Below are 21448 nucleotides of genomic sequence, written 5' to 3' on the forward strand. Positions count from 1 at the left end.
CCTGCCCATGGCAGGAGGTGGAACTGGATGGGGGTGAGGTCCCTTCTGACCCAAACCATTCTGTGATTCTATGAATATCAAGTGTATTTCCTTGTAGGATGCCTACCTGATCTCTAGCACAAGAGGATTAACTTTAGCAGATCTCTAACTAATACCAGAGAACATCTGAAAGGAAGATTTATTTCTGCAATACAGAGACTTTTAATAAATGTGGCATCCTTCCACCAGAACAGCAGCTGTCCCAGACCTACAGGACTTGCCAGGCTGAAAAGCAAGTTTAGGAGTGCTTTTGTTCACGTGCTTCATCTTCTTCTGAAGTGCTCTGCGGCTCACTACCTTCACCAGCATGCCCATCTTCTCCCTTCAGGACGCCTCCCAATTCCTGAGGATTCTTCACAATCTGGGAAAGAAAAGAAGAACGGAAGAAAGAAACCCAGCTTATTTTCACGTAAACTGTTTCCCTTATGAGTTCCCTTTGAATGCAGTTGACCAACATTACAGCAAGAGGGATTCTCCAGCCCCTAGAGTACCTAAATCTCGGTGATAAACTGTCCTGTATCACCTGTGGAGGAATTTCTCTGTTTCATGCCCTTATTCTGAATACAAACCACCATAAGTGATTCATCTGTTCTGGAGCATAAGGCAGAGAACTTCCTGACACAGGCTGTGGAGTGAACTTCAGTTTGGAGATTTTTGTAAGGGAGGTGTTGATACTTAGGCTTCAATACTAAATTCTGTTCAGCTGTTCTTCACTGTTAAAGCTGCACACTTTAGGTTTCTTGCTTACTCAACTCTTCAACGACCGTAGGTCGTGCTAAATCTTTCCTTTTACTAATTCCCTTCTACTTTTAGCTGATATTCTTCACGATGAGGGTGGGGAGGTCCTGGCCCAGGTTGCCCAGAGCAGTGGTGGCTGCCCCATCCCTGGAGGGGTTCAAGGTCAGGCTGGACGGGGCTTGGAGGTCCCTTCCAACCCAAACTGTTCCATGATTCCATGAGGTGTTTGCACCACCTGGGTGTGTCCGCAGAGGTGCATCCCCTCGCTCCCAGTGCCCATGTCCCCCGTACCTTGCTGTAGGCGGCCTCAGTCTCCACCATGTCTTGGTCCAGATTGGCGGAGGCAGCCAGCAGCCAGGCCAGTTTCTTGTTGCTGCTTGCCAGCTGCTCGGTCAGTGCCAACAGCTGGGTCTGCAGCTGCACCTGCTCCGCCTGCTCCGCTGCCACTTGCTAGGCCAGCTCTGACCGCCGGGCGTGCATCTCCGATAGTCCTGTGGGCACCAGCACTGAGCTCTGGGCACCAACCCCAGGACACCCACCGACAGCCCCACGGGCCCTCAGACTAAGCCCCAAGTGATGGCACCGACAGACAGCCCTGACCCCAGGTCACTGACCAACAGCACCCACTGACAGCCCTACGGGCACTGAGACTGAGCCCTGAATGTGACCAACAGTCCTAACTGACAGCCCTGTGGGCACCAGCACCGAGCACCGAGCCCAGGGCACTGACTGACAGCCCCAACCCGCGGGCACCGAGCCCTGAGCCCCAACAGACAGCCCTGACCGACAGCCCTGCGGGCACCGAGCCCTGTAAGCCCCGACCTATGAGCCATTTGGGCACCAAGCGGCAGCCCAGACCCCACGGCAGCGACATCTCAGCCCCGACCTGTGAGCCCTGCAGGCACTGAGCTGGCAGTCATAGAATCACAGACTAGTTTGGGTTGGAAGGGACCTTAAAGATCATGCAGTTCCAAGCCCCCTGCCCTGGGCAGGGACGCCTCCCACTGGCTCAGGCTGCCCAAGGCCCATCCAGCCTGGCCTTGAACCCCTCCAGGGCTGGGGCAGCCACAGCTTCCCTGGGCAACCTGGGCCAGGGCCTCCTCACTGTCACTGTAAAGAAATTCCTCCTTATGCCCAGTTTAAATCTGCCCCTCCCCAGTTTAGACCCATTGCCCCTCGTCCTATCACTCCAAGCCTTCATAAACAGTCCCTCCTCGGGTTTCTCGCAGCCCCTTCAGGTGCTGGAAGGTCGCTAGAAGGTCTCCTCGCAGCCTTGTTCTCCAGGCCCAACAACCCCAACCCTCTCAGCCTGTCCTCCTCTGGGAGCTGCTCCAGCCCTCGGATCATCTTGGTAGCCTCCTCTGGACCCGTTCCAACAGCTCCCTGTCCTTCTTCTGCTGAGGATTCCAGAACCAGAGCCCGTACTCCAGAGGAGGTCTCCCAGGAGAGGAACTGAGGGTCTCAACTCCCTCCCTGGCCCTGCTGGCCCCGATGCTGCGGACGCAGCCCAGGACACGGTTGGTTTCTGTGCTGGGAGCGCGCGCTGCCGGCTCCCGTCGAGCTTCTCCTCGCGGAGCCCCCCAAGCCCTTCTCCGTCCCAGCATCCCCCCTCCCGCCCTGAGACCGCGAGCCCCGGGAGCCCCGACACACAGACACACAGACAGACAGACAGACAGACAGACGCTCCTCCCTCCCCGCTCACGTTCCCTCAGCTCCGCCTCGCAGCGCCGCCGCCCATGGCCGCGCGCATGGAGCCGGCGGGCGCCTCGCTCTCGGCCGCCTGGGGCCGCCTCAGCGCCGCCCTCGTGCCGCCCGCCGCCCTGGGGCTGGTGAGCGGGGGCTGCCGGGGCCGCCGGGGCCGCCGGGGGCTGTGAGGGCTGCGAGGCCGGGGCCGCAAGGCCTGGGGCTGCGGGGGCTGTAAGGTGGGGCTGCAAGGCGCCGGGGTTCCTGAGGTTCCGGGGGCTCCAAGGGCCGCAGGGGCTGGGGCTGCCAGGCCAGGGCTGCACTGGCTGCGAGGGCCGGGGCTGTGGGGGCTGCGGGGGCTGCAGGGCTGGGGCTGTAAGGGCTGCCGATGCCGGGGTTGTGGCGGCTGCAAGGACTGTGAGGCTGGGGCTTTAGCGGTTGCGGGTCTGGGGGAGGTGGGGGCCCAGAGGCTTTGGGGGCTGCGGGGGTTGCGGGCTGCAGGGCCTGGGACAGCGGGAGCTTGCGGGGACCTGGGGCTGCTGGGTTGCAGGAGTGGGGCAGGGCAGCGGGGGCTTTGAGGGCTGTGGGGGGTCGGGGGTCGCAGGGCTCCAGGGCGGTGGGGGCTGCAAAGGCAGTAGGGGAGCACTGGGGGCTGCGTGGAGCTGCGGGGGCTGTAGGAGGGGACGGGCTGGGCGGCGGTGGGGCAGCAAGGGCTGCAAGGGGGCAGTGGGTCAGCAGGGGCTGTGGAGGCAGCAGGGGCAGCTGGGGCACCCAAGGGGCTGCGGGGGCTGCTGGGGGGCCAAAAGCACAGCGGGGAGGAGGGGGGGATGCGCCACTCCCTGCTCCCCTCAAGTCCGTGCGCCTGGTGAGGGCAGGCGCAGCCCCTGGGGTGGTGAGGGATCCCAGCATCGCCCTGACCCCCAGCCCGGCCAGTCCCCTCTGTCCACGCGTCCAGTTTCCAGGGGCAGGTGGGAGAGAAATGGCTGGAGGGGGACTGGCGGTGTGGAGCTTCTGTTTGCTGGGGGCTGTCAGGGAAGAGTCTTGGGCGTCTGGCTGCGCCCTCTTCCCTGATCGCCCCTGGAAAAGGAGGGGACAAGAGGAAATGGCCTCACGTTGTGCCAGGGGAGGTTTAGACTGGATATTAGGAAACATTTCTTTGTGGAAAGTGTGGTGAAGCCCTGGCAGAGGCTGCCCAGGGCAGTGGGGAGTCTCCATCCCTGGACGGGCTCCAAAAATGTGTAGACGTGGCACTTTTGGACATGGTTTAGTGGGCATGATGGGGTTGGGCTGATGGTTGGACTGGATGATCTTAGAGGTCTTTTCCAACCTTAATGATTCCATGATTCCATGAAAGTGCTGGGGTCAAAGAGAGACACTGCTTCTCCTATCCCTGCTGCTTGCACTGCTCCCTGAGGGAGTGAACGTTGCCAGGGAAGGTTTTTCCCCCAAACCCTGGCTTTTCGGGGGCCCAAGGGTGGCTCCTGTCCATGTTGCCCACAGAGGCATCCTGCAGCCGCCGAGGGGACAGTGATGGAGAGCATTGGGCCTGAGAGGGAGGCGCTGGGCTTCCCGCACAGGCTGAGCACCCAGCAGGTCTCCCTGGAGGAACGGCGTCCACCTGATGCTGTGACAGCAGAGCCCACCTGCGCTTGGTCCCTGCAGGGTCTGCTGCCCCAGTTTCCCCAGGAGAAGTCTTTCGGTGCGCTTACCTGGGCATCCCCTCTGCGTTTCAGGCAGCGCCGAGGGCCGATGCGGTGGAGCCAGCGCAGGATGCTGAGCTGCGGGCAGCGCTGGGCGTGCTGCGGTGCTACGACCTGCACTCCGTCGTGGAGGAATGGTTCCTAGAGGTGCTGCAGACTGACCTTCAGGCCAACATAGCTCCCGAGTTCTGGAACTGCATCAACCAGTATGAAAACGCAGCCGAGGAGCCCCAGTGCTCCGCGCTCCTCCTGGATGCGTTTTGTCTTCTCAGGCGCCGCCTGGAGCCCTACCTGAACAGCCTGGAGCTGCTGGAGCGCTGGACTGAGGCAGGCTTGCTCCTGGGGACCGGCGCCCAGACGCTGCAGGAGAAGGTCTACACCATGTTCAGAGCCATCCTTTTCTTCACCACGACCAAATCCTTCCAGGAAATGATCCAGCAGTTCTACAGCCGCACTTTCAGGATATACATGCGGCAGTGGAGGAAGGGAGAAGATGGAACGAACGAGGGCGAGAGCAGCATGAGCGAGGCCGAGCAGGAGAGCGATACGGAGGAGGGCGGAGGAGAGGCCCCGCTGTGCGCAGGCTGCAGCACCAAGAAGGAGCAGTGCTGGTGCCCCCAAGCCATGGAGCAGTTTCAGCAGCTCAATGACATCCTGTATGTGGGGTTTGGGGTGGTGGCTGTCACACAGAGCACATGGATGGGCTGGAGGGGCGTGCAGCAGCAGGTTTTCTTGGTGTTGGAAACTGGGAGGAGTTAACGGGTGAGGTCAGGCTGTCTCCCAGTACCGGGCAGAGAATGTGTCACAGGGATTTTGCAGCTTGGGGTTCAATAGGGCAGATGTCTAGACAGAAGGTTCCTCTCCCTGGATGTAGGAATACCTTCTCCTGCTCTAAGGCTGTCTGTCCACAAACCCTTCTAAGGTGTCGAGGGAGGTGGTTATTCTCCTCTACCCCCCTCTCATGAGAACTAACGTGGACAGCTGCATTCAGTTCTGCAGTCCTCCCCACGTGGATCTGTTGGAGCAAGTGCAGAGGAGGCCACGGAGATGATCTGAGGGCTGGAGCACCTCCTGTATGAGGCCAAGCTGAGAGAGTTGGGGTTGTTCAGCCTGGAGAAGAGAAGGCTCTTGGGAGACCTTAGAGCAGCTTCCAGTCCTGACAGGGACTCCAGGAAAGCTGGGGAGGGACTCTTGGTCAGGGAGTGCAGGGAGAGGATGAGGGGAAACAGTTTGAAGCTGAGAGAGGGGAGAGTTAGATGAGATCTTGGGAAGAAATGTTTTGCTGTGAGGGTGGGGAGGCCCTGGCGCAGGTTGCCCAGAGCAGGGGTGGCTGCCCCATCCCTGGAGGGGTTCAAGGCCAGGCTGGATGGGGCTTGGAGCCCCTGACCCAGTGGGAGGTGTCCCTGTCCGTGGCAGGGGTGGAACTGGATGGGCTTTGAGGTCCCATCCAACCCAAACCATTCTATGAGTCTATGAAGAAGCTTTTGGTGACTGCAACATGGTGTTTCTAAGCAAGATGGGTTAGCAGTACTGTCGTGTGTTACATGTGTACATCATCTATGTGGGCTGTTGAAGCATTTAAACTAAGAGCTAGGCCTGTGTCTGTGGAGCTTACAGGGAGGAAGGTGCCTTCAGGTAATGAGATCTTTGTTTGTTTGTTTGTACCACGTGGTCTGAATCGGGTCCTTGTGTGTCTGTAGCCGCCAGCTGAATTTGCTGGAGAGAGTGAGCGCCGATGCTGTCACCACCATCTTGCACAAGATGATAGAGGAGAGGATGGAGCAGAGATGCAGGGGGGAATACGAGCACTCCTTCCTCAGCGAGTTCCAGGAGGTAAGGCAGGCGCGTGGGCACCTTCAGTGACGTGCAGCTGCTTCTCTTTCTGGCTCAGCAGTTCAGGCTCAAGGTTGGTTCCACCTGAAACTGCCTGGCCCAGGGCTTTGCCTCCCACCATCCCTGGAGAAGAGGTGCTTGAAACTTGCCGGTTTGATTGCTGGTAGAGGGAAAGGTTTGCTCTGATCTGTGCGTAACAGACCATTGCATTTCACCCAGTGGTGTCTGTCATCACGAGGGAATTTCTGCGGCACAGTTTTACAAACTACAAGAACATGTAGTGCCACCTTGCATGCAGAACACTCCCTGCCCCTGCGTAGGTGGGCCCAGGATTAGAATTTGAGTGGCTATTTTCTGTCATTTTTCCAATTTTCAGCATCCCTTTAAAACCAGAAGTGAGGATGGGAGATGATGTTCTGGTATTGATCTCACCACTGAGCCACGAAGAGGATTAAAACCCTCCTGTGCAGCTACCCAGTTGTTTTGCTGCTATCTTAAACTGAGGTTTTGTTGGGCTTTTTACCCAGTATGACCTTAATGTAAAGTTCTTTTCCAAGATACAATCGTGCCTCTGCAGGCTTGCTCTGCGCTCCTCGTTCCTCCATGCGTGACCTTGTCTTTGGCTGCATCAAAGAACAATGCGTGAGGCAAGGTTGCCACGCAGACCCCGCTGCTCTCTGTGGTGTCTCTGGTTGCCGTGCCCGTTTGCCATGCCGGCCGTTTTTGTTGTCTGCAGACACCGGCGGTTGTTGTGTATTTGCTTCCCTTTAGTTGCTGTGCAACGCTTTGTTGGACCTCGTGTGAAATGCATTTGGAGGACCTGAGGTGTTTAAGGACGTTTTAAGGGCACCAGAGAAAATGCAGCTGCATTCAGCTAGTCAGATGTTGCAGAAGGTCCCCTCGCTCCCACCCCTTCAGAAAGGCCAGCGTGTTGGCCTCAGAAGTTTGGAGCATGTCTGAATGAGGCAAGACAAAAGTCATAGGATCCTAGAATGGTTTGAGTTGGAAGGGAACTTGAAACTCATCCAGTTCCAACTCCTTCCATGGGCAGGGACACCTCCCACTGGATCAGGGGCTCCAAGCCCCATCCAGCCTGGCCTTGAACCCCTCCAGGGATGGGGCAGCCACCCCTGCTCTGGGCAACCTGGGCCAGGGCCTCCCCACCCTCACAGCAAAACATTTCTTCCCAAGATCTCATCTAACTCTCCCCTCTCTCAGCTTCAAACTGTTTCCCCTCATCCTCTCCCTGCACTCCCTGATCAAGAGCTCCTCCCCAGCTTTCCTGGAGCCCCTTTCAGCACTGGAAGCTGCTCTAAGGTCTCCCAAGAGCCTTCTCTTCTCCAGGCTGAACAACCCCAACTCTCTCAGCCTGGCCTTGTATGGGAGGTGCTCCAGCCCTCAGATCATCTTTGTGACCTCCTCCCACTCATTCCATGTCCTTCCTGTCCTGAAAGCTGAGGCCTGGCACGCTCAAGGTAGAAAGGGAGAAGTGTGAGAAGCAACTTGCTGAAAGTCCAAGTGCTGACAGCAAACCCCCTCTTCAGAGACAGCAGCAGCGCCCTGGAGCAGTGCTGGTAATCGGGCTGTAACAAGAGCGCTTAGAGAAGGTAAAACTCGCAAGGGAAAACGTATTTGCTTGGTAATAATTGTATTCCTTAAAACTGAGTGCTTTGTGTCAGTATTACTCCTTTTCTTTTGTCCTGTAGGAGAATTCTTTCTCAGCCTTTCCACTGTTTTGCCCCCATCTGTGCCCAGGTGTTTGGTAGCTCTTGGGTTCATCCTGCAGAGCTCATGGATTTCTTCAGTGTGTCCTCAGGCGAGCAGATAATTCAAAATTAACATCAGCAAACCTGACCATGACGTAGTGTTTTTGTTTCAGGCTGTTGGAATCTGGTTATTGAAAACCATAAATATCTAGTAGCTACGAATACTTAAATACTGTCCCAGGGAGTGCTGTGTATTTGCCTCCTTAAAGAGGAAATTAAGACAAAGCATTTATTTAGAGCATCTATTTGAGCACCTTTGAAATGTGAGAATTGCATAGTTCTCTCTAGAAAACTAAATCTCAACTGTAAAAATTAACCTTCTGGTGCTCTCCCTTCAGGTTTTTATTTCATTATCCAGTGGTTATGCTGCTATGTGAGGTCTTGATTTTGAGTGCCTGGGTTTGGTTCTCTGTGAGCCCTTGGGCTGGCTGGCTTGCTCTTCATCGACTTGAGGGATTTGTAGACATTTTGGGCCAAGGATGGTGTGATGAGCAGTTTGCTCGTATTCTCATGAAGAGAGTTGTTCTGTATGTATAGAATGGACTGGAATTCTGCAAGACTAGAATAGTCCTCAAGTTTTGGAATATACCTTCTCCTTTTTGGGGCCCAGTGCCTGTGCACGGTCCTCGGTCACTCCTTCTCATGCACATCTGCATAGTCTGTATCCTGTATCTTGCGTTCAAGTTCATGCTCTCTCAGCGAGGCTTTCCCTGGCTATAGACCAGGCCAGAGTGCATTTGGAGAGCAGCTGGAGGTAACGCTCCCCCTTTCTGCTTGCTGTGGTCGCCGCCTGATGATGGGTAAGCCTGGGAGAGGGTTGTGCCGTGGTGTTCACCATCTCTGTACTTTCCCTCTCCTTCTGCAGTGGATTGAGAAGGTGATTGGCTGGCTCAGCAGGGTTTTCCTGCAAGATAGTCCTTCGGCACGCTCCTCTTCAGAAGCCAGCAGCACCTTGAAGCGCTGGCGGTGCCACGTCCAAAGGTGGTTCTACCGCATCTATGCCAGCATGCGCATCGAAGAACTTTTCAGCATTATTCGAGGTAGGTGTGACCCATTCAGTGTTCACGCCCTCTTGGACTTGGACAAATCCATTTTGTCTTCACCCCTCAAAGCACCACCCTCTCTCCTCTTGCCTTCCCATGGAGCCTGGCATTGTTTCTGATCACTGCTTGGTTGGTAGATTTCCCAGAGTCGAAGCCTGCTGTGGAGGACCTCAAGTTCTGCCTGGAAAGGACTAATCAGAGGCAGGAGCTGCTCAGGTCCCTGAAAAGCGCTCTGGAAATGCGACTTCTGCATCCTGGTGGGTTTTACATCGCCACATGTGTCATGACACTGAGGAGCCTGGGCATGAATTGGGATCTCCTGGGAGCCATCGTTTCATTCTGTGTTTGATGAGTGAGAGGCAGCCAGGCCGTGTGCATCCTGTGCTGTTTGTGTTGGAGTGTGCATGGGTGGCAGTAACTGATTATATCAGCCCCTTTTTGTCTTGTTTTTGCGGTATGGGGAAGAGCTGAGCGAGATTAGCCTGGTCTGGGGAGTAAAGGCTTGTTTGGGTTAAGATATGTGTGATCTGAGCTTGCAGTTTGCCCTCTGGGCTCAGCTGGGTTATAGCTCTGAGCTGATGTTCACAGTTGGAACTTTTTCAGCCATGGGTCCGATCTCTCCCTTTGGCTGGGGCTGCAGGGCAGAAACCCTTTCATCTCCAGCTCCATAGATTGAACAGAGGCCTTGGAGCATCCAAGCTCCTTGCATCAAGGCTGTTAGTCTGTGCTTTGGGACTCTTGACTCCCTCTGTCCCTCTCATGTAGGAGTCAACACATCGGACATCATCACACTCTATATCTCGGCCATCAAGGCCTTGCGGGAGCTTGACCCCTCGATGGTTATCCTGGAGGTCGCCTGCGAGCCCATCAGGAAGTATCTGAGGTAAGAGGCTTGTGGGGCAGTCCTACACATCCCCTGTCCCTCTCCTCCTCTTCACCGCCTCTGTTTCCCTGGCCTGTTGGCAGGACTCGGGAAGACACGGTGCGGCAGATCGTGGCTGGTCTCACCGGGGATGCTGAGGGATCCGGTGACCTTGCAAACGAGCTCTCGAAAGCTGACCCGGTGACACTGGAGAATGGCCAGGAGAGTGATGATGACGTTGCAGAACCAGAGGACTGGGTTCCTGATCCAGTTGATGCAGATCCAGGTTAGATGCCAAGACCAGAAGTCCTGGTAGCTTGCAGTTCTCCCTGGTGGACTGTGGTCTTGAGCAGCTCATTTGCTGGTTCTCCAGAGCTGAGCTGGGCTGAGACAGGTCTCTGTTAATCACGTACCGTCTTCTGCTGGATTCCACTAGGAAAATCAAGTTCCAAGCGTCGGTCCTCGGACATCATCAGCCTGCTGGTGAGCATCTATGGCAGCAAGGACCTGTTTATCAACGAATACCGCACGCTTCTGGCTGACCGGCTGCTCCATCAGTTCAATTACAGTGCTGAGAGGTGAGCTCCAAACATCCAACTCTAGGGTTTTCCATGGTAAAATCACCCAATAAAGGTACGCTTCAGCCTTAGTCCTGGGAACGCCTCTTTCTGGAGCCAGGAATGTCTTTGGCTATTTCCTCGGCAACCTTGGGTTTGCATCTAGAACTTCATACGCTCACCTCTTCTCTGGCTGCTTCGGGCTCAGTCCTGCCCCTGGCTTGTGCTAGTAGGGCAGCAGGTAGAAAATTGGAGGCACCGACACCCTCTTAGCTCCATCTCACATGTTCTGGTGTCCCTCACAACCTGTGCAGGCTGCTTAGGGTCAGCAGAAAGTGTTAAAGTATGAAAAAGGGATGAAGCATCAAGAAACCTCAGTTGCAATCCAACCGTATCTCTTGACTGATGAGTGAGAGTGGTTTTCCTTTCCGTGAAACGCAGCTGGTGTGAGCCATGGCTGGGGTGGGCAGTTTGGGGCAAGTGGCTCACCAAAGGCCGAGGCTGCGCTGTGTTGTTGAGGGGGATGGTGAAGTGCTGTGCTCTTCCAAATGAAAGGGAAGGGTTTCAAAAAGCTGGCTCTGGTTGTTCCTCACGTAGATGCCAGCAGGCATCCTCTTGAGAGAATGTGCTTTACGAGACTCCCTATTTTGGCTGTGTTGCATGGGATGGAGGCTGAGCCAGGCTGGTCTGACTGAGGAACCTGTCTCTGATGTGATGTTTCTTCTATCAGGGAAATCCGCAACGTGGAGCTGCTGAAGCTGCGGTTTGGGGAAGCTCAGATGCATTATTGTGAAGTCATGTTAAAAGTAACTTTTCTTCTTTAATTTCAAGTCTTGGGCATTTGAGTTCATGGGGAAAGGGGAGGGACTTGAGGGGTGACCCAAAAAGGGTCCTTTTAGGGAGATGGTGTTCCCAGAATCCCAGTAAGGGGCCAGGTTTGTGACAGGCAGGTGTGCATTCAAGATCCTAATTGCTGTGGGTTGGGTTATGGACTCTGGGGGTGGCTGCTCTGGTGTTGTGGTCTCTCCTGCCCTTCCTGCAGTAGTCTGGCATTGAAGAGCTGGGCTCCCCCAGCTCCTCTCGGGTTGGGACTCTGGAGTTCAGTTCTCTGGGAGCACTGTAGGAAGAACACGGGTCTGGAGGGACTCCAGTGTGGGCTGGTAGCCCCTCCTCAACCTCCCCATACATGTTTCCAAGTATGTCACAGTCTTTTCAGTAGAATCACGTGGTTGTGTCCTTTGCATTGTCTCCATCATCATTTGGAGACAACGTTCGTCACCTCATTCGAGCCTCTTTGGTAAGGGCTAGCACTGACTTGGGAGAGAAGTTGCTGCCTTACCTTCCCTTGCCTTTTCCAGGATATGGCTGACTCGCGACGCATTAATGCCAACATCCGTGATGAGGAAGAGAAACTCCCAGAGGAGGAGAGGCCCCCATTCAGCCTTGTTGCTGTTATCCTGTCAAGTGAGTTTTGGCCACCACTGAAAGAGGAGAAGCTGGAGCTTCCAGAGCAGGTCAAGGAAGCCATGGAAGCCTATTCCAAGAAGTATGAGAAATTAAAGGTGAGACAACCTTAACCCTGCTATAAAAAAGATGCCTGCTCTTCCGACTTCATTACATAGCATGGTTTTTGCAAAGTCCCTTTTAACATCCTTTTAAATTTTAGTTGCCAGTACACCCACACTGTTACGGAGGAATCTCAAAGTCTCACAGCTTTCAGTCAGGGTCCAAAGCTGCGCTAGCTTAGCTGTGGCCGAAAGAAGGATTTACCTCTTTGTGGAGTGTCTAAGCAATAGTAGTGACTGCAGTTTGGGAAAAGAGTTTTCTAAAAGGTGCTGGTATATTGAGGTGGAAGTTCTTGGGTATCTTCAGTCTGGCCTAAGCTTATTCATAGAGGGCTAAACACCCCCAGCTCTCTCAGCCGTTCCTCATAAGGCCTGTTCTCCAACCCCCTCACCAGCTTCGTTGCTCTTCTCTGGACTCGCTCCAGAGCCTCAACATCCTTCTTGTGGTGAGGGGCCCAGAACTGAACACAGGATTCGAGGAGCGGTCTCACCAGTGCCGAGTCCAGAGGGAGAAGAACCTCCCTGGACCTGCTGGCCACGCCGTGTCTGATCCAAGCCAAGATGCCATTGGCCTTCTTGGCCACCTGGGCCACTGCTGGCTCCTGTTCAGTCGCTGTCAACCGACACCCCCAGGTCCTTCTTCTCCAGGCAGCTTTCCAGCCAGACTTCTCCTAGTCTGTAGCTGCTCAGGGTTGTTGTGCCCCAAGTGCAGGACCCGGCATTTGGCCTCGTTAAACCTCCTGCCGTTGGTCTCAGCCCATGGATCCAGCCTGTTCAGATCCCTTTGGAGCCTCCCGACCCTCCAGCAGATCCATGCTTCCACCCAGCTTAGTGTCATCTGCAAACTTGCTAAGGGTGCACTCGATGCCTTCATCCAGGTCATTGATAAAGACATTGAACAGGGCTGGACCCAGCCCTGAGCCCTGGGAACCCCACTTGTCACTGGCCTCCAGCTGGAGTTCACTCCATTTCCCACCACTCTCTGGGCCCTCCAGCCAACCAGTTTTCCACCCAGGAGAGTGTGCGCCTGTCCAGGCCAGAGGTGACAGTTTTCTGAGCAGAATGCTGTGAGAAACTGTGTCAAAGGCTTTACTGAAGTCCAGGAAGATACATCCACAGCCTTTCCCTCGTCCAGCAGCCGAGTCACTTTATTATTGAAGGTGATCAGGTTTGTTTGGCAGGACCTGCCTTTCGTGAACCCATGTGGACTGGGCCTGATCACCCGGTTCTCTTGCATGTGCATTGACCCGAGTTCTGTAGCAGTGCCATCCTGTCGCTGTTGGGCCTCTCTTCTTCAGTGCTCTGGCGTTCTTCTCCTGTGTTTGTCCTTTAGAAAAGAACCTCTGTTAACATGATCTCGTTTTAAGATTCGCTGTTAGTCTGGAGCTGAGTGAATGCTCTTTCCTCTTCTGCCTGTGGTCTCTCCCGGGTAGTTTCCTTCATTTCTGGAGTTCTGAACTGCATCTTAAGACAGTTCAGATGTGAGAATTTGTGGTCAGTTGGACTGTGGCTCAGACGAAGACTGAATCCGTGCCTTTATAAACTGCATGGAAAGGTGGGAGAGAGGCATCCAGACCAAATATAAGCCCCTGTGCAGTATTCTTCTGTTCTCTAAACACTTGATCATGGCAGTCAGTCAAATAAAGAAGGCTGAGGTGCATCTTGCTCTGCACAAACTGAATGGCTTGGAAGCAGGAGCATCTGTCTGGAAGTAAGGAGAGATCAAGGTCACTTTCAGAGCTGTGGTCTTGGCTTTCTCATCCTGTCTTGTCTTACCCGGTGGAGTGCAGACCACAAACGTGGAGCGTGGAGGATTCAGGTCTAGCTGTCACGCCAGTGTGTGCGCGTGCAGGTTTTCCTTTGCTGCCAATTTGGTGTCCCCACTTGTGGTCGGACTCCACTTTAGGCTTGATTTTCTGTATCCTCTCTTGATATTGTGTATTATATCGCGGATGATGCGTGCCATGAGGCTGGGGAGCTCTCAGCTCTGGGTCCCGTCTTGTTTGCTGCTGTAGCTACGTGCCAGATGTGGAAGCCGGTTGATTTCTGCAGCTGCAAAAAATTACTTGGGAGAGGATGCAGGAGACGATGCAGGGAGGAAGCGGCCTCCTCAAACATCTCAGCCTTCAAAGCAAGCGGTGCTCTTTTCACATTGGTATCAGAGGAGATTGCCTCTCTTCTGAGGAAATCCTGCCCCAGAGTGTTTATTTTCCATGAGGAGTTTGTCCTGAGTGACCTGGTTGGTCTTCCAGTGCTCCCTCAAGCTGTGCTTACCCTGTCAGAGAGCTGGCTTGAGTGGCTTTCAAGCAGAAGAGAGGCCTTAGTCTTGGGCAAGGGCTGAACAAAGCAAGGTTGGTGCCGAGCAGGATTTTTACCGTGAAGGGGCAGGGGATGGCAGTGCTGGGCAACTCATGAGGAGAGGAGGAGCTTTTGTATCTGGCAGGGGGGAATGGTGCACAGCTGGCCCCAGTGGTAGAGAGGCATTTGTGATAACACAGCACTGGCTGGTTCCTGTTAGAAGATGTGTTATGAGTGGCTGCTTCCTTCTTCTCCAGGCCATGAGGACCCTGAACTGGAAGCACCACCTGGGCCTGGTGAGCTTGGACGTGGAGCTGGCCGATCGCACCCTCTCCCTGTCTGTCTCTCCTGTGCACGCTGCCATCATCCTGCACTTCCAGAGCAAGAGTGAGTGCTGGGGCAGAGTCTCGGCATTCCCGTCCCTGTCTCTGTGCTTCCCGGGGGTGAGAAGGCCGTGTTACTCGGGTGGTTGAAGGCTCCGAGAGCTCTGGCAGCAGAACCAAGACCTGGTTCAGGATCTACCACAGGGCTCAGCCAGGCCTCCAGCCCAGCACCCGCTCTGCTTTCAGGCAGTGGCTGCACACGGCTGCTTGCTCCCCAGCCTTCCTCATCCTCTTACGGAGTCCTGGCAGTGGAGGTGGGTGGGTGTCCTGTGCTCTTCTCTGAGATCCATGGTGTCTGCAGGTACGTGGACGCTGACAGAGCTGAGTGAAGCGCTCAAGGTGCCGGAGACATCGCTGAAGCGTAAGATGACGCTGTGGCTGCAGCAGGGTGTGCTGCGCGAAGAGCCCCAGGGCACCTTCACTGTGATTGAGGAGGAGCAGAAAGACCAGGTGGAGAAGGTCGTTCTGATAGACAGTGACGAGGAGGGGGACTCTGCCATGGCCTCACAGGCTGACCAGAAAGAGGAGGAGCTGCAGGTACCCATCCATGTATCTGGGCTGCTTGCGGAGCTGGGAGGGTGATGGGAAGATCCTGTGCTTTGGGCTTTGGGGAATGCGGTTAGGATGATGGATTCAATTTGCACTTTGGGTTTGCATTTTCGGTGCAAGTGGCTACGTCCACCTGGAGGGGTTTTGAATTGGGTGTCTCTTGATTCGTGCTCACTGGTGCAGGTCCTGGATTGCAGCCTTCCCTCCACGGAAGTTCCTGTCTGGCTGCTGGGCCAGGCAACTGTTTGGACATCTCTAAATGTGTTTTTTCAATTTAAAAAAAAAGAAAAAGCCTGAGACATGATTTCATATTTCAAAATAGTCAAAACTTGGGTAGATCCACCCAAGCAGTGCTTTTTGGCACTTAGAGCCCAAAAGGCTTGCTCAGCACTAACAGTGGGACTTTTGTCTTCTCTGTGTTGTGGTTCCTGGACACTTCCAGTGTTCTCCCTGCCCGTGTGTCACGTTGTGTGTGTTGTGCCGCTGTGCAACCTGGAGGTGTCGTATTGGTGTTTATCCACTGAGGGTCGTGTGTACTGCACATCAAATCCTTTCCAGCTCTGTGTCCCAACATCTGATGCTGTTCTTGGGTATTTGCTGTTTAAAGGCCACATGCTCATGGCTGAGAGTAGAACTCGCTGCCAGCCACAGCCCTGCTCTGCTTTTGGGGTGTGGGATGCTAAAGCGCCCCTTCTCTTCATGGTGTAGGTGTCGGTGTGTTTACTGTTGTTTGTCTCTCCCCACTGCAGCTGTTCTGGACGTACATCCAGGCCATGCTGACCAACCTTGAGAGCTTGTCCTTGGAGAGGATTCACAGCATGCTGAAGATGTTTGTGATGACAGGCCCAGTGGTCACAGAAATCGATATACAAGAGCTACAGGGTTTCCTCCAGAAGAAGGTCCGGGACCAGCAACTCATCTACTCCGGAGGTGTCTATCGCCTGCCCAAGAACTGTAATTAGACTGCGAGTGTCATCACTTTCTCCTTGGTGTCACTTCTCCGTGCCTGTGCTGCCCAGTTCTCTGCGTCCTGCTGGGTGCTTTCTCTGCCCCCGGTGTTTGTTTCCCCAGGAGGAGTCACCCTGCATGGAGACAGCTGGGCAGCAGCCTGGGCCGTGCACCCCACAAGTTCTGGGACTGGGCCTGCTCCCCTCACTCCGTTTCCTCCCGTGCGTGAGTGCCTGCTTCACTTCACTGTTTAATAACACACGGCAGTCATCTTTTTCAGATGGTACCAACGCTTTACTTTCCTTTCAGCAGAGCACCCTTGGCATCAGCCTCCCCATGCTGAAAAGGGCCTGCAGGAAACTCCCCAGCCTGACAGGCACCTCTCCCTTTCCTTCAGTCTCCATCCGTAGCCCCGGGAGGGTTTGGGACGGGGGGCTGGTGGCTCCAGTTGCTGTCTGGATCTCTCTTTGTGGCTGTAGCTGTGTCTTGCGGCTGGCTGTGACAAGCGAGACCCTACACAAATCCAGTGTTCATGCTGTCTCCCTTGGTTTATGTGGGAGAAAGACTCCAGGGTTTGCTTGCCCTTGTTTGAGACTCCTAAACTGTGTGGAATGATTTTATTGTGGGATAAAGGATGCTTTGGATGCATGAGATGTAGGAGTTCTTAAACACATCCCTGGAGGTGTTTAAGGCCAGGTTGGATGGGCCTTGGGTAACCTGTTCTAGTGGGACGTCCCTGCCTATGGCAGCGGGGGTGGAACTGGATGATTTTTAAGGTCCCTTCGAATCCAAACTATTTTATGATTCTTCAGGGCAAGTTGGTTAGTCCTGGAGGCTAAGGAAGCGGATTACACAGGCACGGCTAGGATTGCTTTGCTATGGCATGAATACACGGCTGCTTTCCCTGCGGCCGCTGCCCTTGAGAGGCACCACTGGGATCTGTGAGGCCGTTGGATGGGGCAGTCCCCGAGCTCCTTTTGGTTGAACAGCGTGTCCCATCCTGCGTCTGAGATCAGGCAATGGGTTTCAGGATTTTGCTCAGTCTCAACTCAGTAGCATTCAGGCTTCCTCAGTCCTGATTTCTGGGTGGGTATTCAGGAGGAATACGCTGTGGAAGTCTGGCTTTTATGAAAAATTTGCTTTCTGGGAAGCCAAGACTGAATTTCCACGGCACAGGGAGCCTCCCTTCCTCTGCTGCATCTTCCAGCCCAGCCCGTGGGTGCTGCGGCAGCTGGGACCGAGATGTGGAAGGGGCCACACTGCGAGCCCCAGGGCTGCCTGTAACCCTGGTTGTGCCACTGTGCGTCCAACTGCACGGGAGACTGGCTGAACCCAGCAAACAGGCTGTATTTAACATTTAACCTCGTTTTTCAGAGGCTGGAAAGTCCCACGCTGTGGGCATCCTTCACGCAGCTGCGGGCAGTGCAGTTTGGTGCCCACCTCTCCTGTCTGCCACTTCACAGCTTTTCCTCTGTGGGTGAGAGCTCGAGTTTCTGTTTCCTCCTGGCACTCCACTCATGGTCTTGTGGCACCAGAAGCTGGTCGGTGCGTCCTGTTGTGAAGATCGATGTTCCTTGTGATGTCAGGGCTCTGTTAATCCCTAAATGAACCCCAGCCTGGGAATATGTAGGCTGTTGCTCCAAGGAAAGCCAAGCAAGGTGAAGAGCAGCTCATTGCGTGGAGGGAAATCCGTGCCTGAATATGCAAGGAGCCCCACCAGACCCTGGTAGGACACTCAGCTGGATCCGTTTTCATCTGAGGTTGGGTGGGGTGCTCATCACTGCTGTGCCTGGTGTGGGATGTGATTGGGGACATTCCTGGGAGCTGCACCTGTGCCCCGTGCTTTGAGGACATGAGACACAACATCTTGTCAAACCACAGCTCAGGCAGTTGTGTCTGCTGCCTGCTTGGTGCTCCTGCAGCAGTCCTGGTGGGTTTTCTCTCTCTGATTTTGGATGCAGGAAACTCACAGCAAACACCTCCTGGAGACTTCTTCATGTTCCCTCAAAGGCTGCTCAGCTCCCCATGCCCTTGATCAGCTTTTTCTTAGATCTCGCCCACCATGGAATCCATCAAAGCAGCTCACACGGTGACTGGGTTCCATCCAAATCCCGCATGCTCTGGGAGGGCAAGAGGCAGCAAGGGTGAGTGGTGTGGACATCCCTAGAGGACACCTCTTCGGTGCAAGTGCTGCAGGCGCAGAGCCCAGGGCCGTGTGTCACAGCTTCTCCTGTTTGCCTTTGGGTTTTTTTTTTTAGGAAAGAAAGTGGTTTGGGCTCATGGAAGCATCTGAGGAGGCAGGTGGCTGCAGGGCAGCAGGGTTGGTGTGTGCCTGGGGTGTGCTGTGTCCTGTCCCGCTCTGCGCTGCGTGTCTGACCAACGCAGGGCTGGGTGTGCTGGGATGGGGTGGGGAAATGTCTCTTTTTGATCTTTTGAGATCAAAGAAACCACCAGCCTTGCAGCAGGACTGCTGGCAGCTTGGGCAGTCTCTGGCCACCGAGGGAGCCCGGGCCGGCTGCTGGGATGAGGAAAGTGGCTGTGAGTGACACCAGCGCCCCGGCTGGGTCGTCTTTTTTTATAGGTGCCAAAAAGTTATCACGCTTCTCACGGGAGGTTCCGCTGTGGCTGTGCCAGAGTCACCGGCTGAGTTGGAATGTGATTGTTTCAAACTGCGACAATAGGAAAAACTCTGGTTTAATGGGGGTTTCAGCTTTTGTGGAATGTGAAAGTCTTAAAACTAATTGGAACAAGCTGGAAATGCAAATTTTCAGCCTGGAAGGAGGAAGCTGGGGAAAAACTGTAGGGCTTTAGGCTCTTCCCTGTGCTCTTTACCGTGCAGCCTCATTGCTTCAGGCGGGAGCTGCATCTGCTGGCAAAGGTGAAGCCTGTCCCAGGTCCCCTGCGTTTCAAATCGCTTCCACTTTCAGAGGAAGGAAAGAAGAATATACACATAGCTTGAAAATTCTGGTAAGACCCCATTTCTTTACACTTCAGACACTTGGGAGTGGCTTCAGTTCCTCAGGGTGTTTTAGATGCCCACATTACACAATACAAACCCATTTATACGGGCAAGTGTTATGGTGATTCTCTCTCATTGGCCCTTGGGAAATGAGTCAATATTTACGGCACCAGGGGATGCTGATGGGAGGATGCTGTGTAGGCGACTGTCCCACCTGCTGCAGGAGGAGCTGTGGGCACTCACTGCTCTCCACCTTTACCGAATAATTTCCCGAATCTTTCATTGTTTTCCGCAGGTTTTTGGTTATTTGTACCCTTTGCAAGTTTGCAGACAACACTAAGCTGAGAGGCAGTGTCGATCTGCTGGAGGGTCGGGAGGCTCCAAAGGGATCTGAACAGGCTGGACCGCTGGGCTGAGACCAACGGCAGGAGGTTTAACGAGGCCAAATGGCAGGTCCTGCACTTGGGGCACAACAACCCTGAGCAGCTACAGACTAGGAGAAGTCTGGCTGGAAACTGCCTGGAGGAGAAAGACCTGGAGGTGTTGGTTGACAGCGACTGAACAGGAGCCAGCAGTGGCCCAGGGGGCCAAGAAGGCCAATGGCATCTTGGCTTGGATCAGAAACGGCGTGACCAGCAGGTCCAGGGAGGTTCTTCTCCCTCTGTACTCGGCACTGGTGAGACCGCTCCTTGAATCCTGTGTTCAGTTCTGGGCCCCTCACCACAAGAAGGATGTTGAGGCTCTGGAGCGAGTCCAGAGAAGAGCAACAAAGCTGGTGAGGGGGCTGGAGAACAGGCCTTATGAGGAACGGCTGAGAGAGCTGGGGGTGTTTAGCCTGGAGAAGAGGAGGCTGAGGGGAGGCCTCATTGCTCTCTCCAACTACCTGAAAGGAGGTTGTGGGGAGGAGGGAGCTGGGCTCTTCTCCCAAGTGGCAGGGGACAGGAGGAGAGGGAATGGCCTCAAGTTCCGCCAGGGGAGGTTCAGACTGGATATCAGGAAAAAACTTTTTCACAGAAAGGGTCACTGGGCACTGGCAGAGGCTGCCCAGGGAAGCGATGGAGTCCCCATCCCTGGAGGTGTTTAAGGCACGGGTGGATGAGGTGCTGAGGGACATGGTTTACTGATTGAAAGGAATTGTCGGACTCGATCTAAGAAGTCTTTTCCAACACAGTGATTCTATGATTCCACAATTCTATGTTCTACTATTGTGTGAATTAGTGTGCTGCTTGCTCAGCTTTCTCAGCACGAGCAGCCAGACTGGCTCTGAAACATGAGGCCACAAGCTGGGAATTTCCAGTGAAAACCTTTCCCACACATACAACCTGTCCAGCCAAAACACGGCCTCCAGAATCAGCAAAAACAGGCAAGTACAGAGGCTTCAGGGATGCAGATCATCAACACCAGCTGCATTGAGATAAGATAATGACCCATCTGAAAGGCAGCAAGGGGATCCAATGAGGAATGGGAAGATCCCAGACCCAAACCGTCTCTACTGGCCCAAACCATGGTGTGAGGGGTGGGTAAATGGTCTGTACGGGGATAATTGGCTGAGGATTTCTTGATTCGTGTTAGTCTCTCTCCCTGGAGTAGGTCTCTTTCCTTGGACCAAGCTGCTGCATCCCTCTGGTTAATTATTTGTTTTACAAAATCTGAAGCCTAGGAGTCTGCTTTGTGAAACCTTGGATTTGAACTCTGGAGTTTGCTCACGCCGGATGACCAGATGGGAATGTAAGTGAATCAGGGTAGCATTATGAAACTTTGAGCCAAGTGACACGGGGGATTGGGTGTGCACATACGATCCTTGGGCCAGAAGCACGCACAATTCTTTAGCTGTAAGTACATATAACCCGATTTTCCCTCATCTATTTCCTCCATATAGTAATAGCAGGACCTTAGAGGGGGTTGAGTCACCTTCCCTGGAGGTGTTTGAGGGACGGGTGGACGAGGCGCTGAGGGACGTGGTTTAGTGTTTGATAGGAATGGTTGGACTCGATGATCCGATGGGTCTTTTCCAACCTGGTGATTCTGTGATTCTATGGGGAGGTTTAGGTTGGCTATTGGGAAAAATTTCTTTACAGAAAGAGTGCTGAAGGCCTGGCAGGGGCTGCCCAGAGCAGTGGGGGAGTCTCCATACCTGGAGGGGTTTAAAAAAAGGGGTGACTGTGACACTTCAGGACATGGTTTAGCAGGCGGCAGGGATGGGCTGATGATTGGACCAGATGAACTTAGAGATCTTTTCCAACCTTGAATCATCAAGTTCTATGGTTCTACGATTCTATTCTATGATCATCAAACTCAATGAAGTCACACATTTATTTCAATATAAGTTTTATCTATAAAACTCACATGCAAAGCAGAGTGACTTGTGCTGCAGGTCCCTCTCCTCTCCCGTCGCCGGCCCCACCACCCACTCCCTCGGCCGGTGCCTCTCAGCATGACCACAACCTTCCTGGCAGCCCCGCGATGCGGCTGAGGCTGGCATGTGAGGAGATGAAGCTGCCAAAGCCATTTCTGGTTTTGTTTTG

General features: G+C 54.3%; 1 protein-coding gene and 2 long non-coding RNA genes across 3 annotated transcripts; 2 read left to right on the top strand and 1 right to left on the bottom strand.

Annotated features, from left to right (window-relative positions):
- Positions 1-170: 170 nt before the first annotated feature.
- LOC138729161 (uncharacterized) lies at positions 171-2562 on the bottom strand. Its single transcript, XR_011338838.1, has 3 exons — positions 2480-2562; positions 1069-1268; positions 171-400 (listed from the first exon to the last, which is right to left on the bottom strand). It is a non-coding gene; the product is annotated as an uncharacterized lncRNA (long non-coding RNA).
- LOC138729122 (anaphase-promoting complex subunit 2-like) lies at positions 2523-16697 on the top strand. Its single transcript, XM_069873087.1, has 13 exons — positions 2523-2606; positions 4194-4816; positions 5861-5993; positions 8625-8799; positions 8940-9059; positions 9568-9685; positions 9769-9950; positions 10101-10242; positions 10952-11027; positions 11580-11783; positions 14342-14471; positions 14769-15004; positions 15766-16697. Exons 1-13 carry the CDS (start codon positions 2526-2528, stop codon positions 15976-15978), a joined length of 2433 nt encoding a protein of 810 aa, XP_069729188.1. The 5' UTR covers positions 2523-2525; the 3' UTR covers positions 15979-16697.
- Positions 16698-16961: 264 nt separating this feature from the next.
- On the top strand, positions 16962-19470 carry LOC138729160 (uncharacterized). The gene is made up of 3 exons (XR_011338837.1): positions 16962-18108; positions 18223-18931; positions 19219-19470. It is a non-coding gene; the product is annotated as an uncharacterized lncRNA (long non-coding RNA).
- The last annotated feature ends 1978 nt before the right edge of the window (positions 19471-21448 follow it).

The sequence above is a fragment of the Phaenicophaeus curvirostris genome, chromosome 20 (genome assembly GCF_032191515.1).
Source record: "Phaenicophaeus curvirostris isolate KB17595 chromosome 20, BPBGC_Pcur_1.0, whole genome shotgun sequence".
NCBI lineage: Eukaryota > Metazoa > Chordata > Aves > Cuculiformes > Cuculidae > Phaenicophaeus > Phaenicophaeus curvirostris.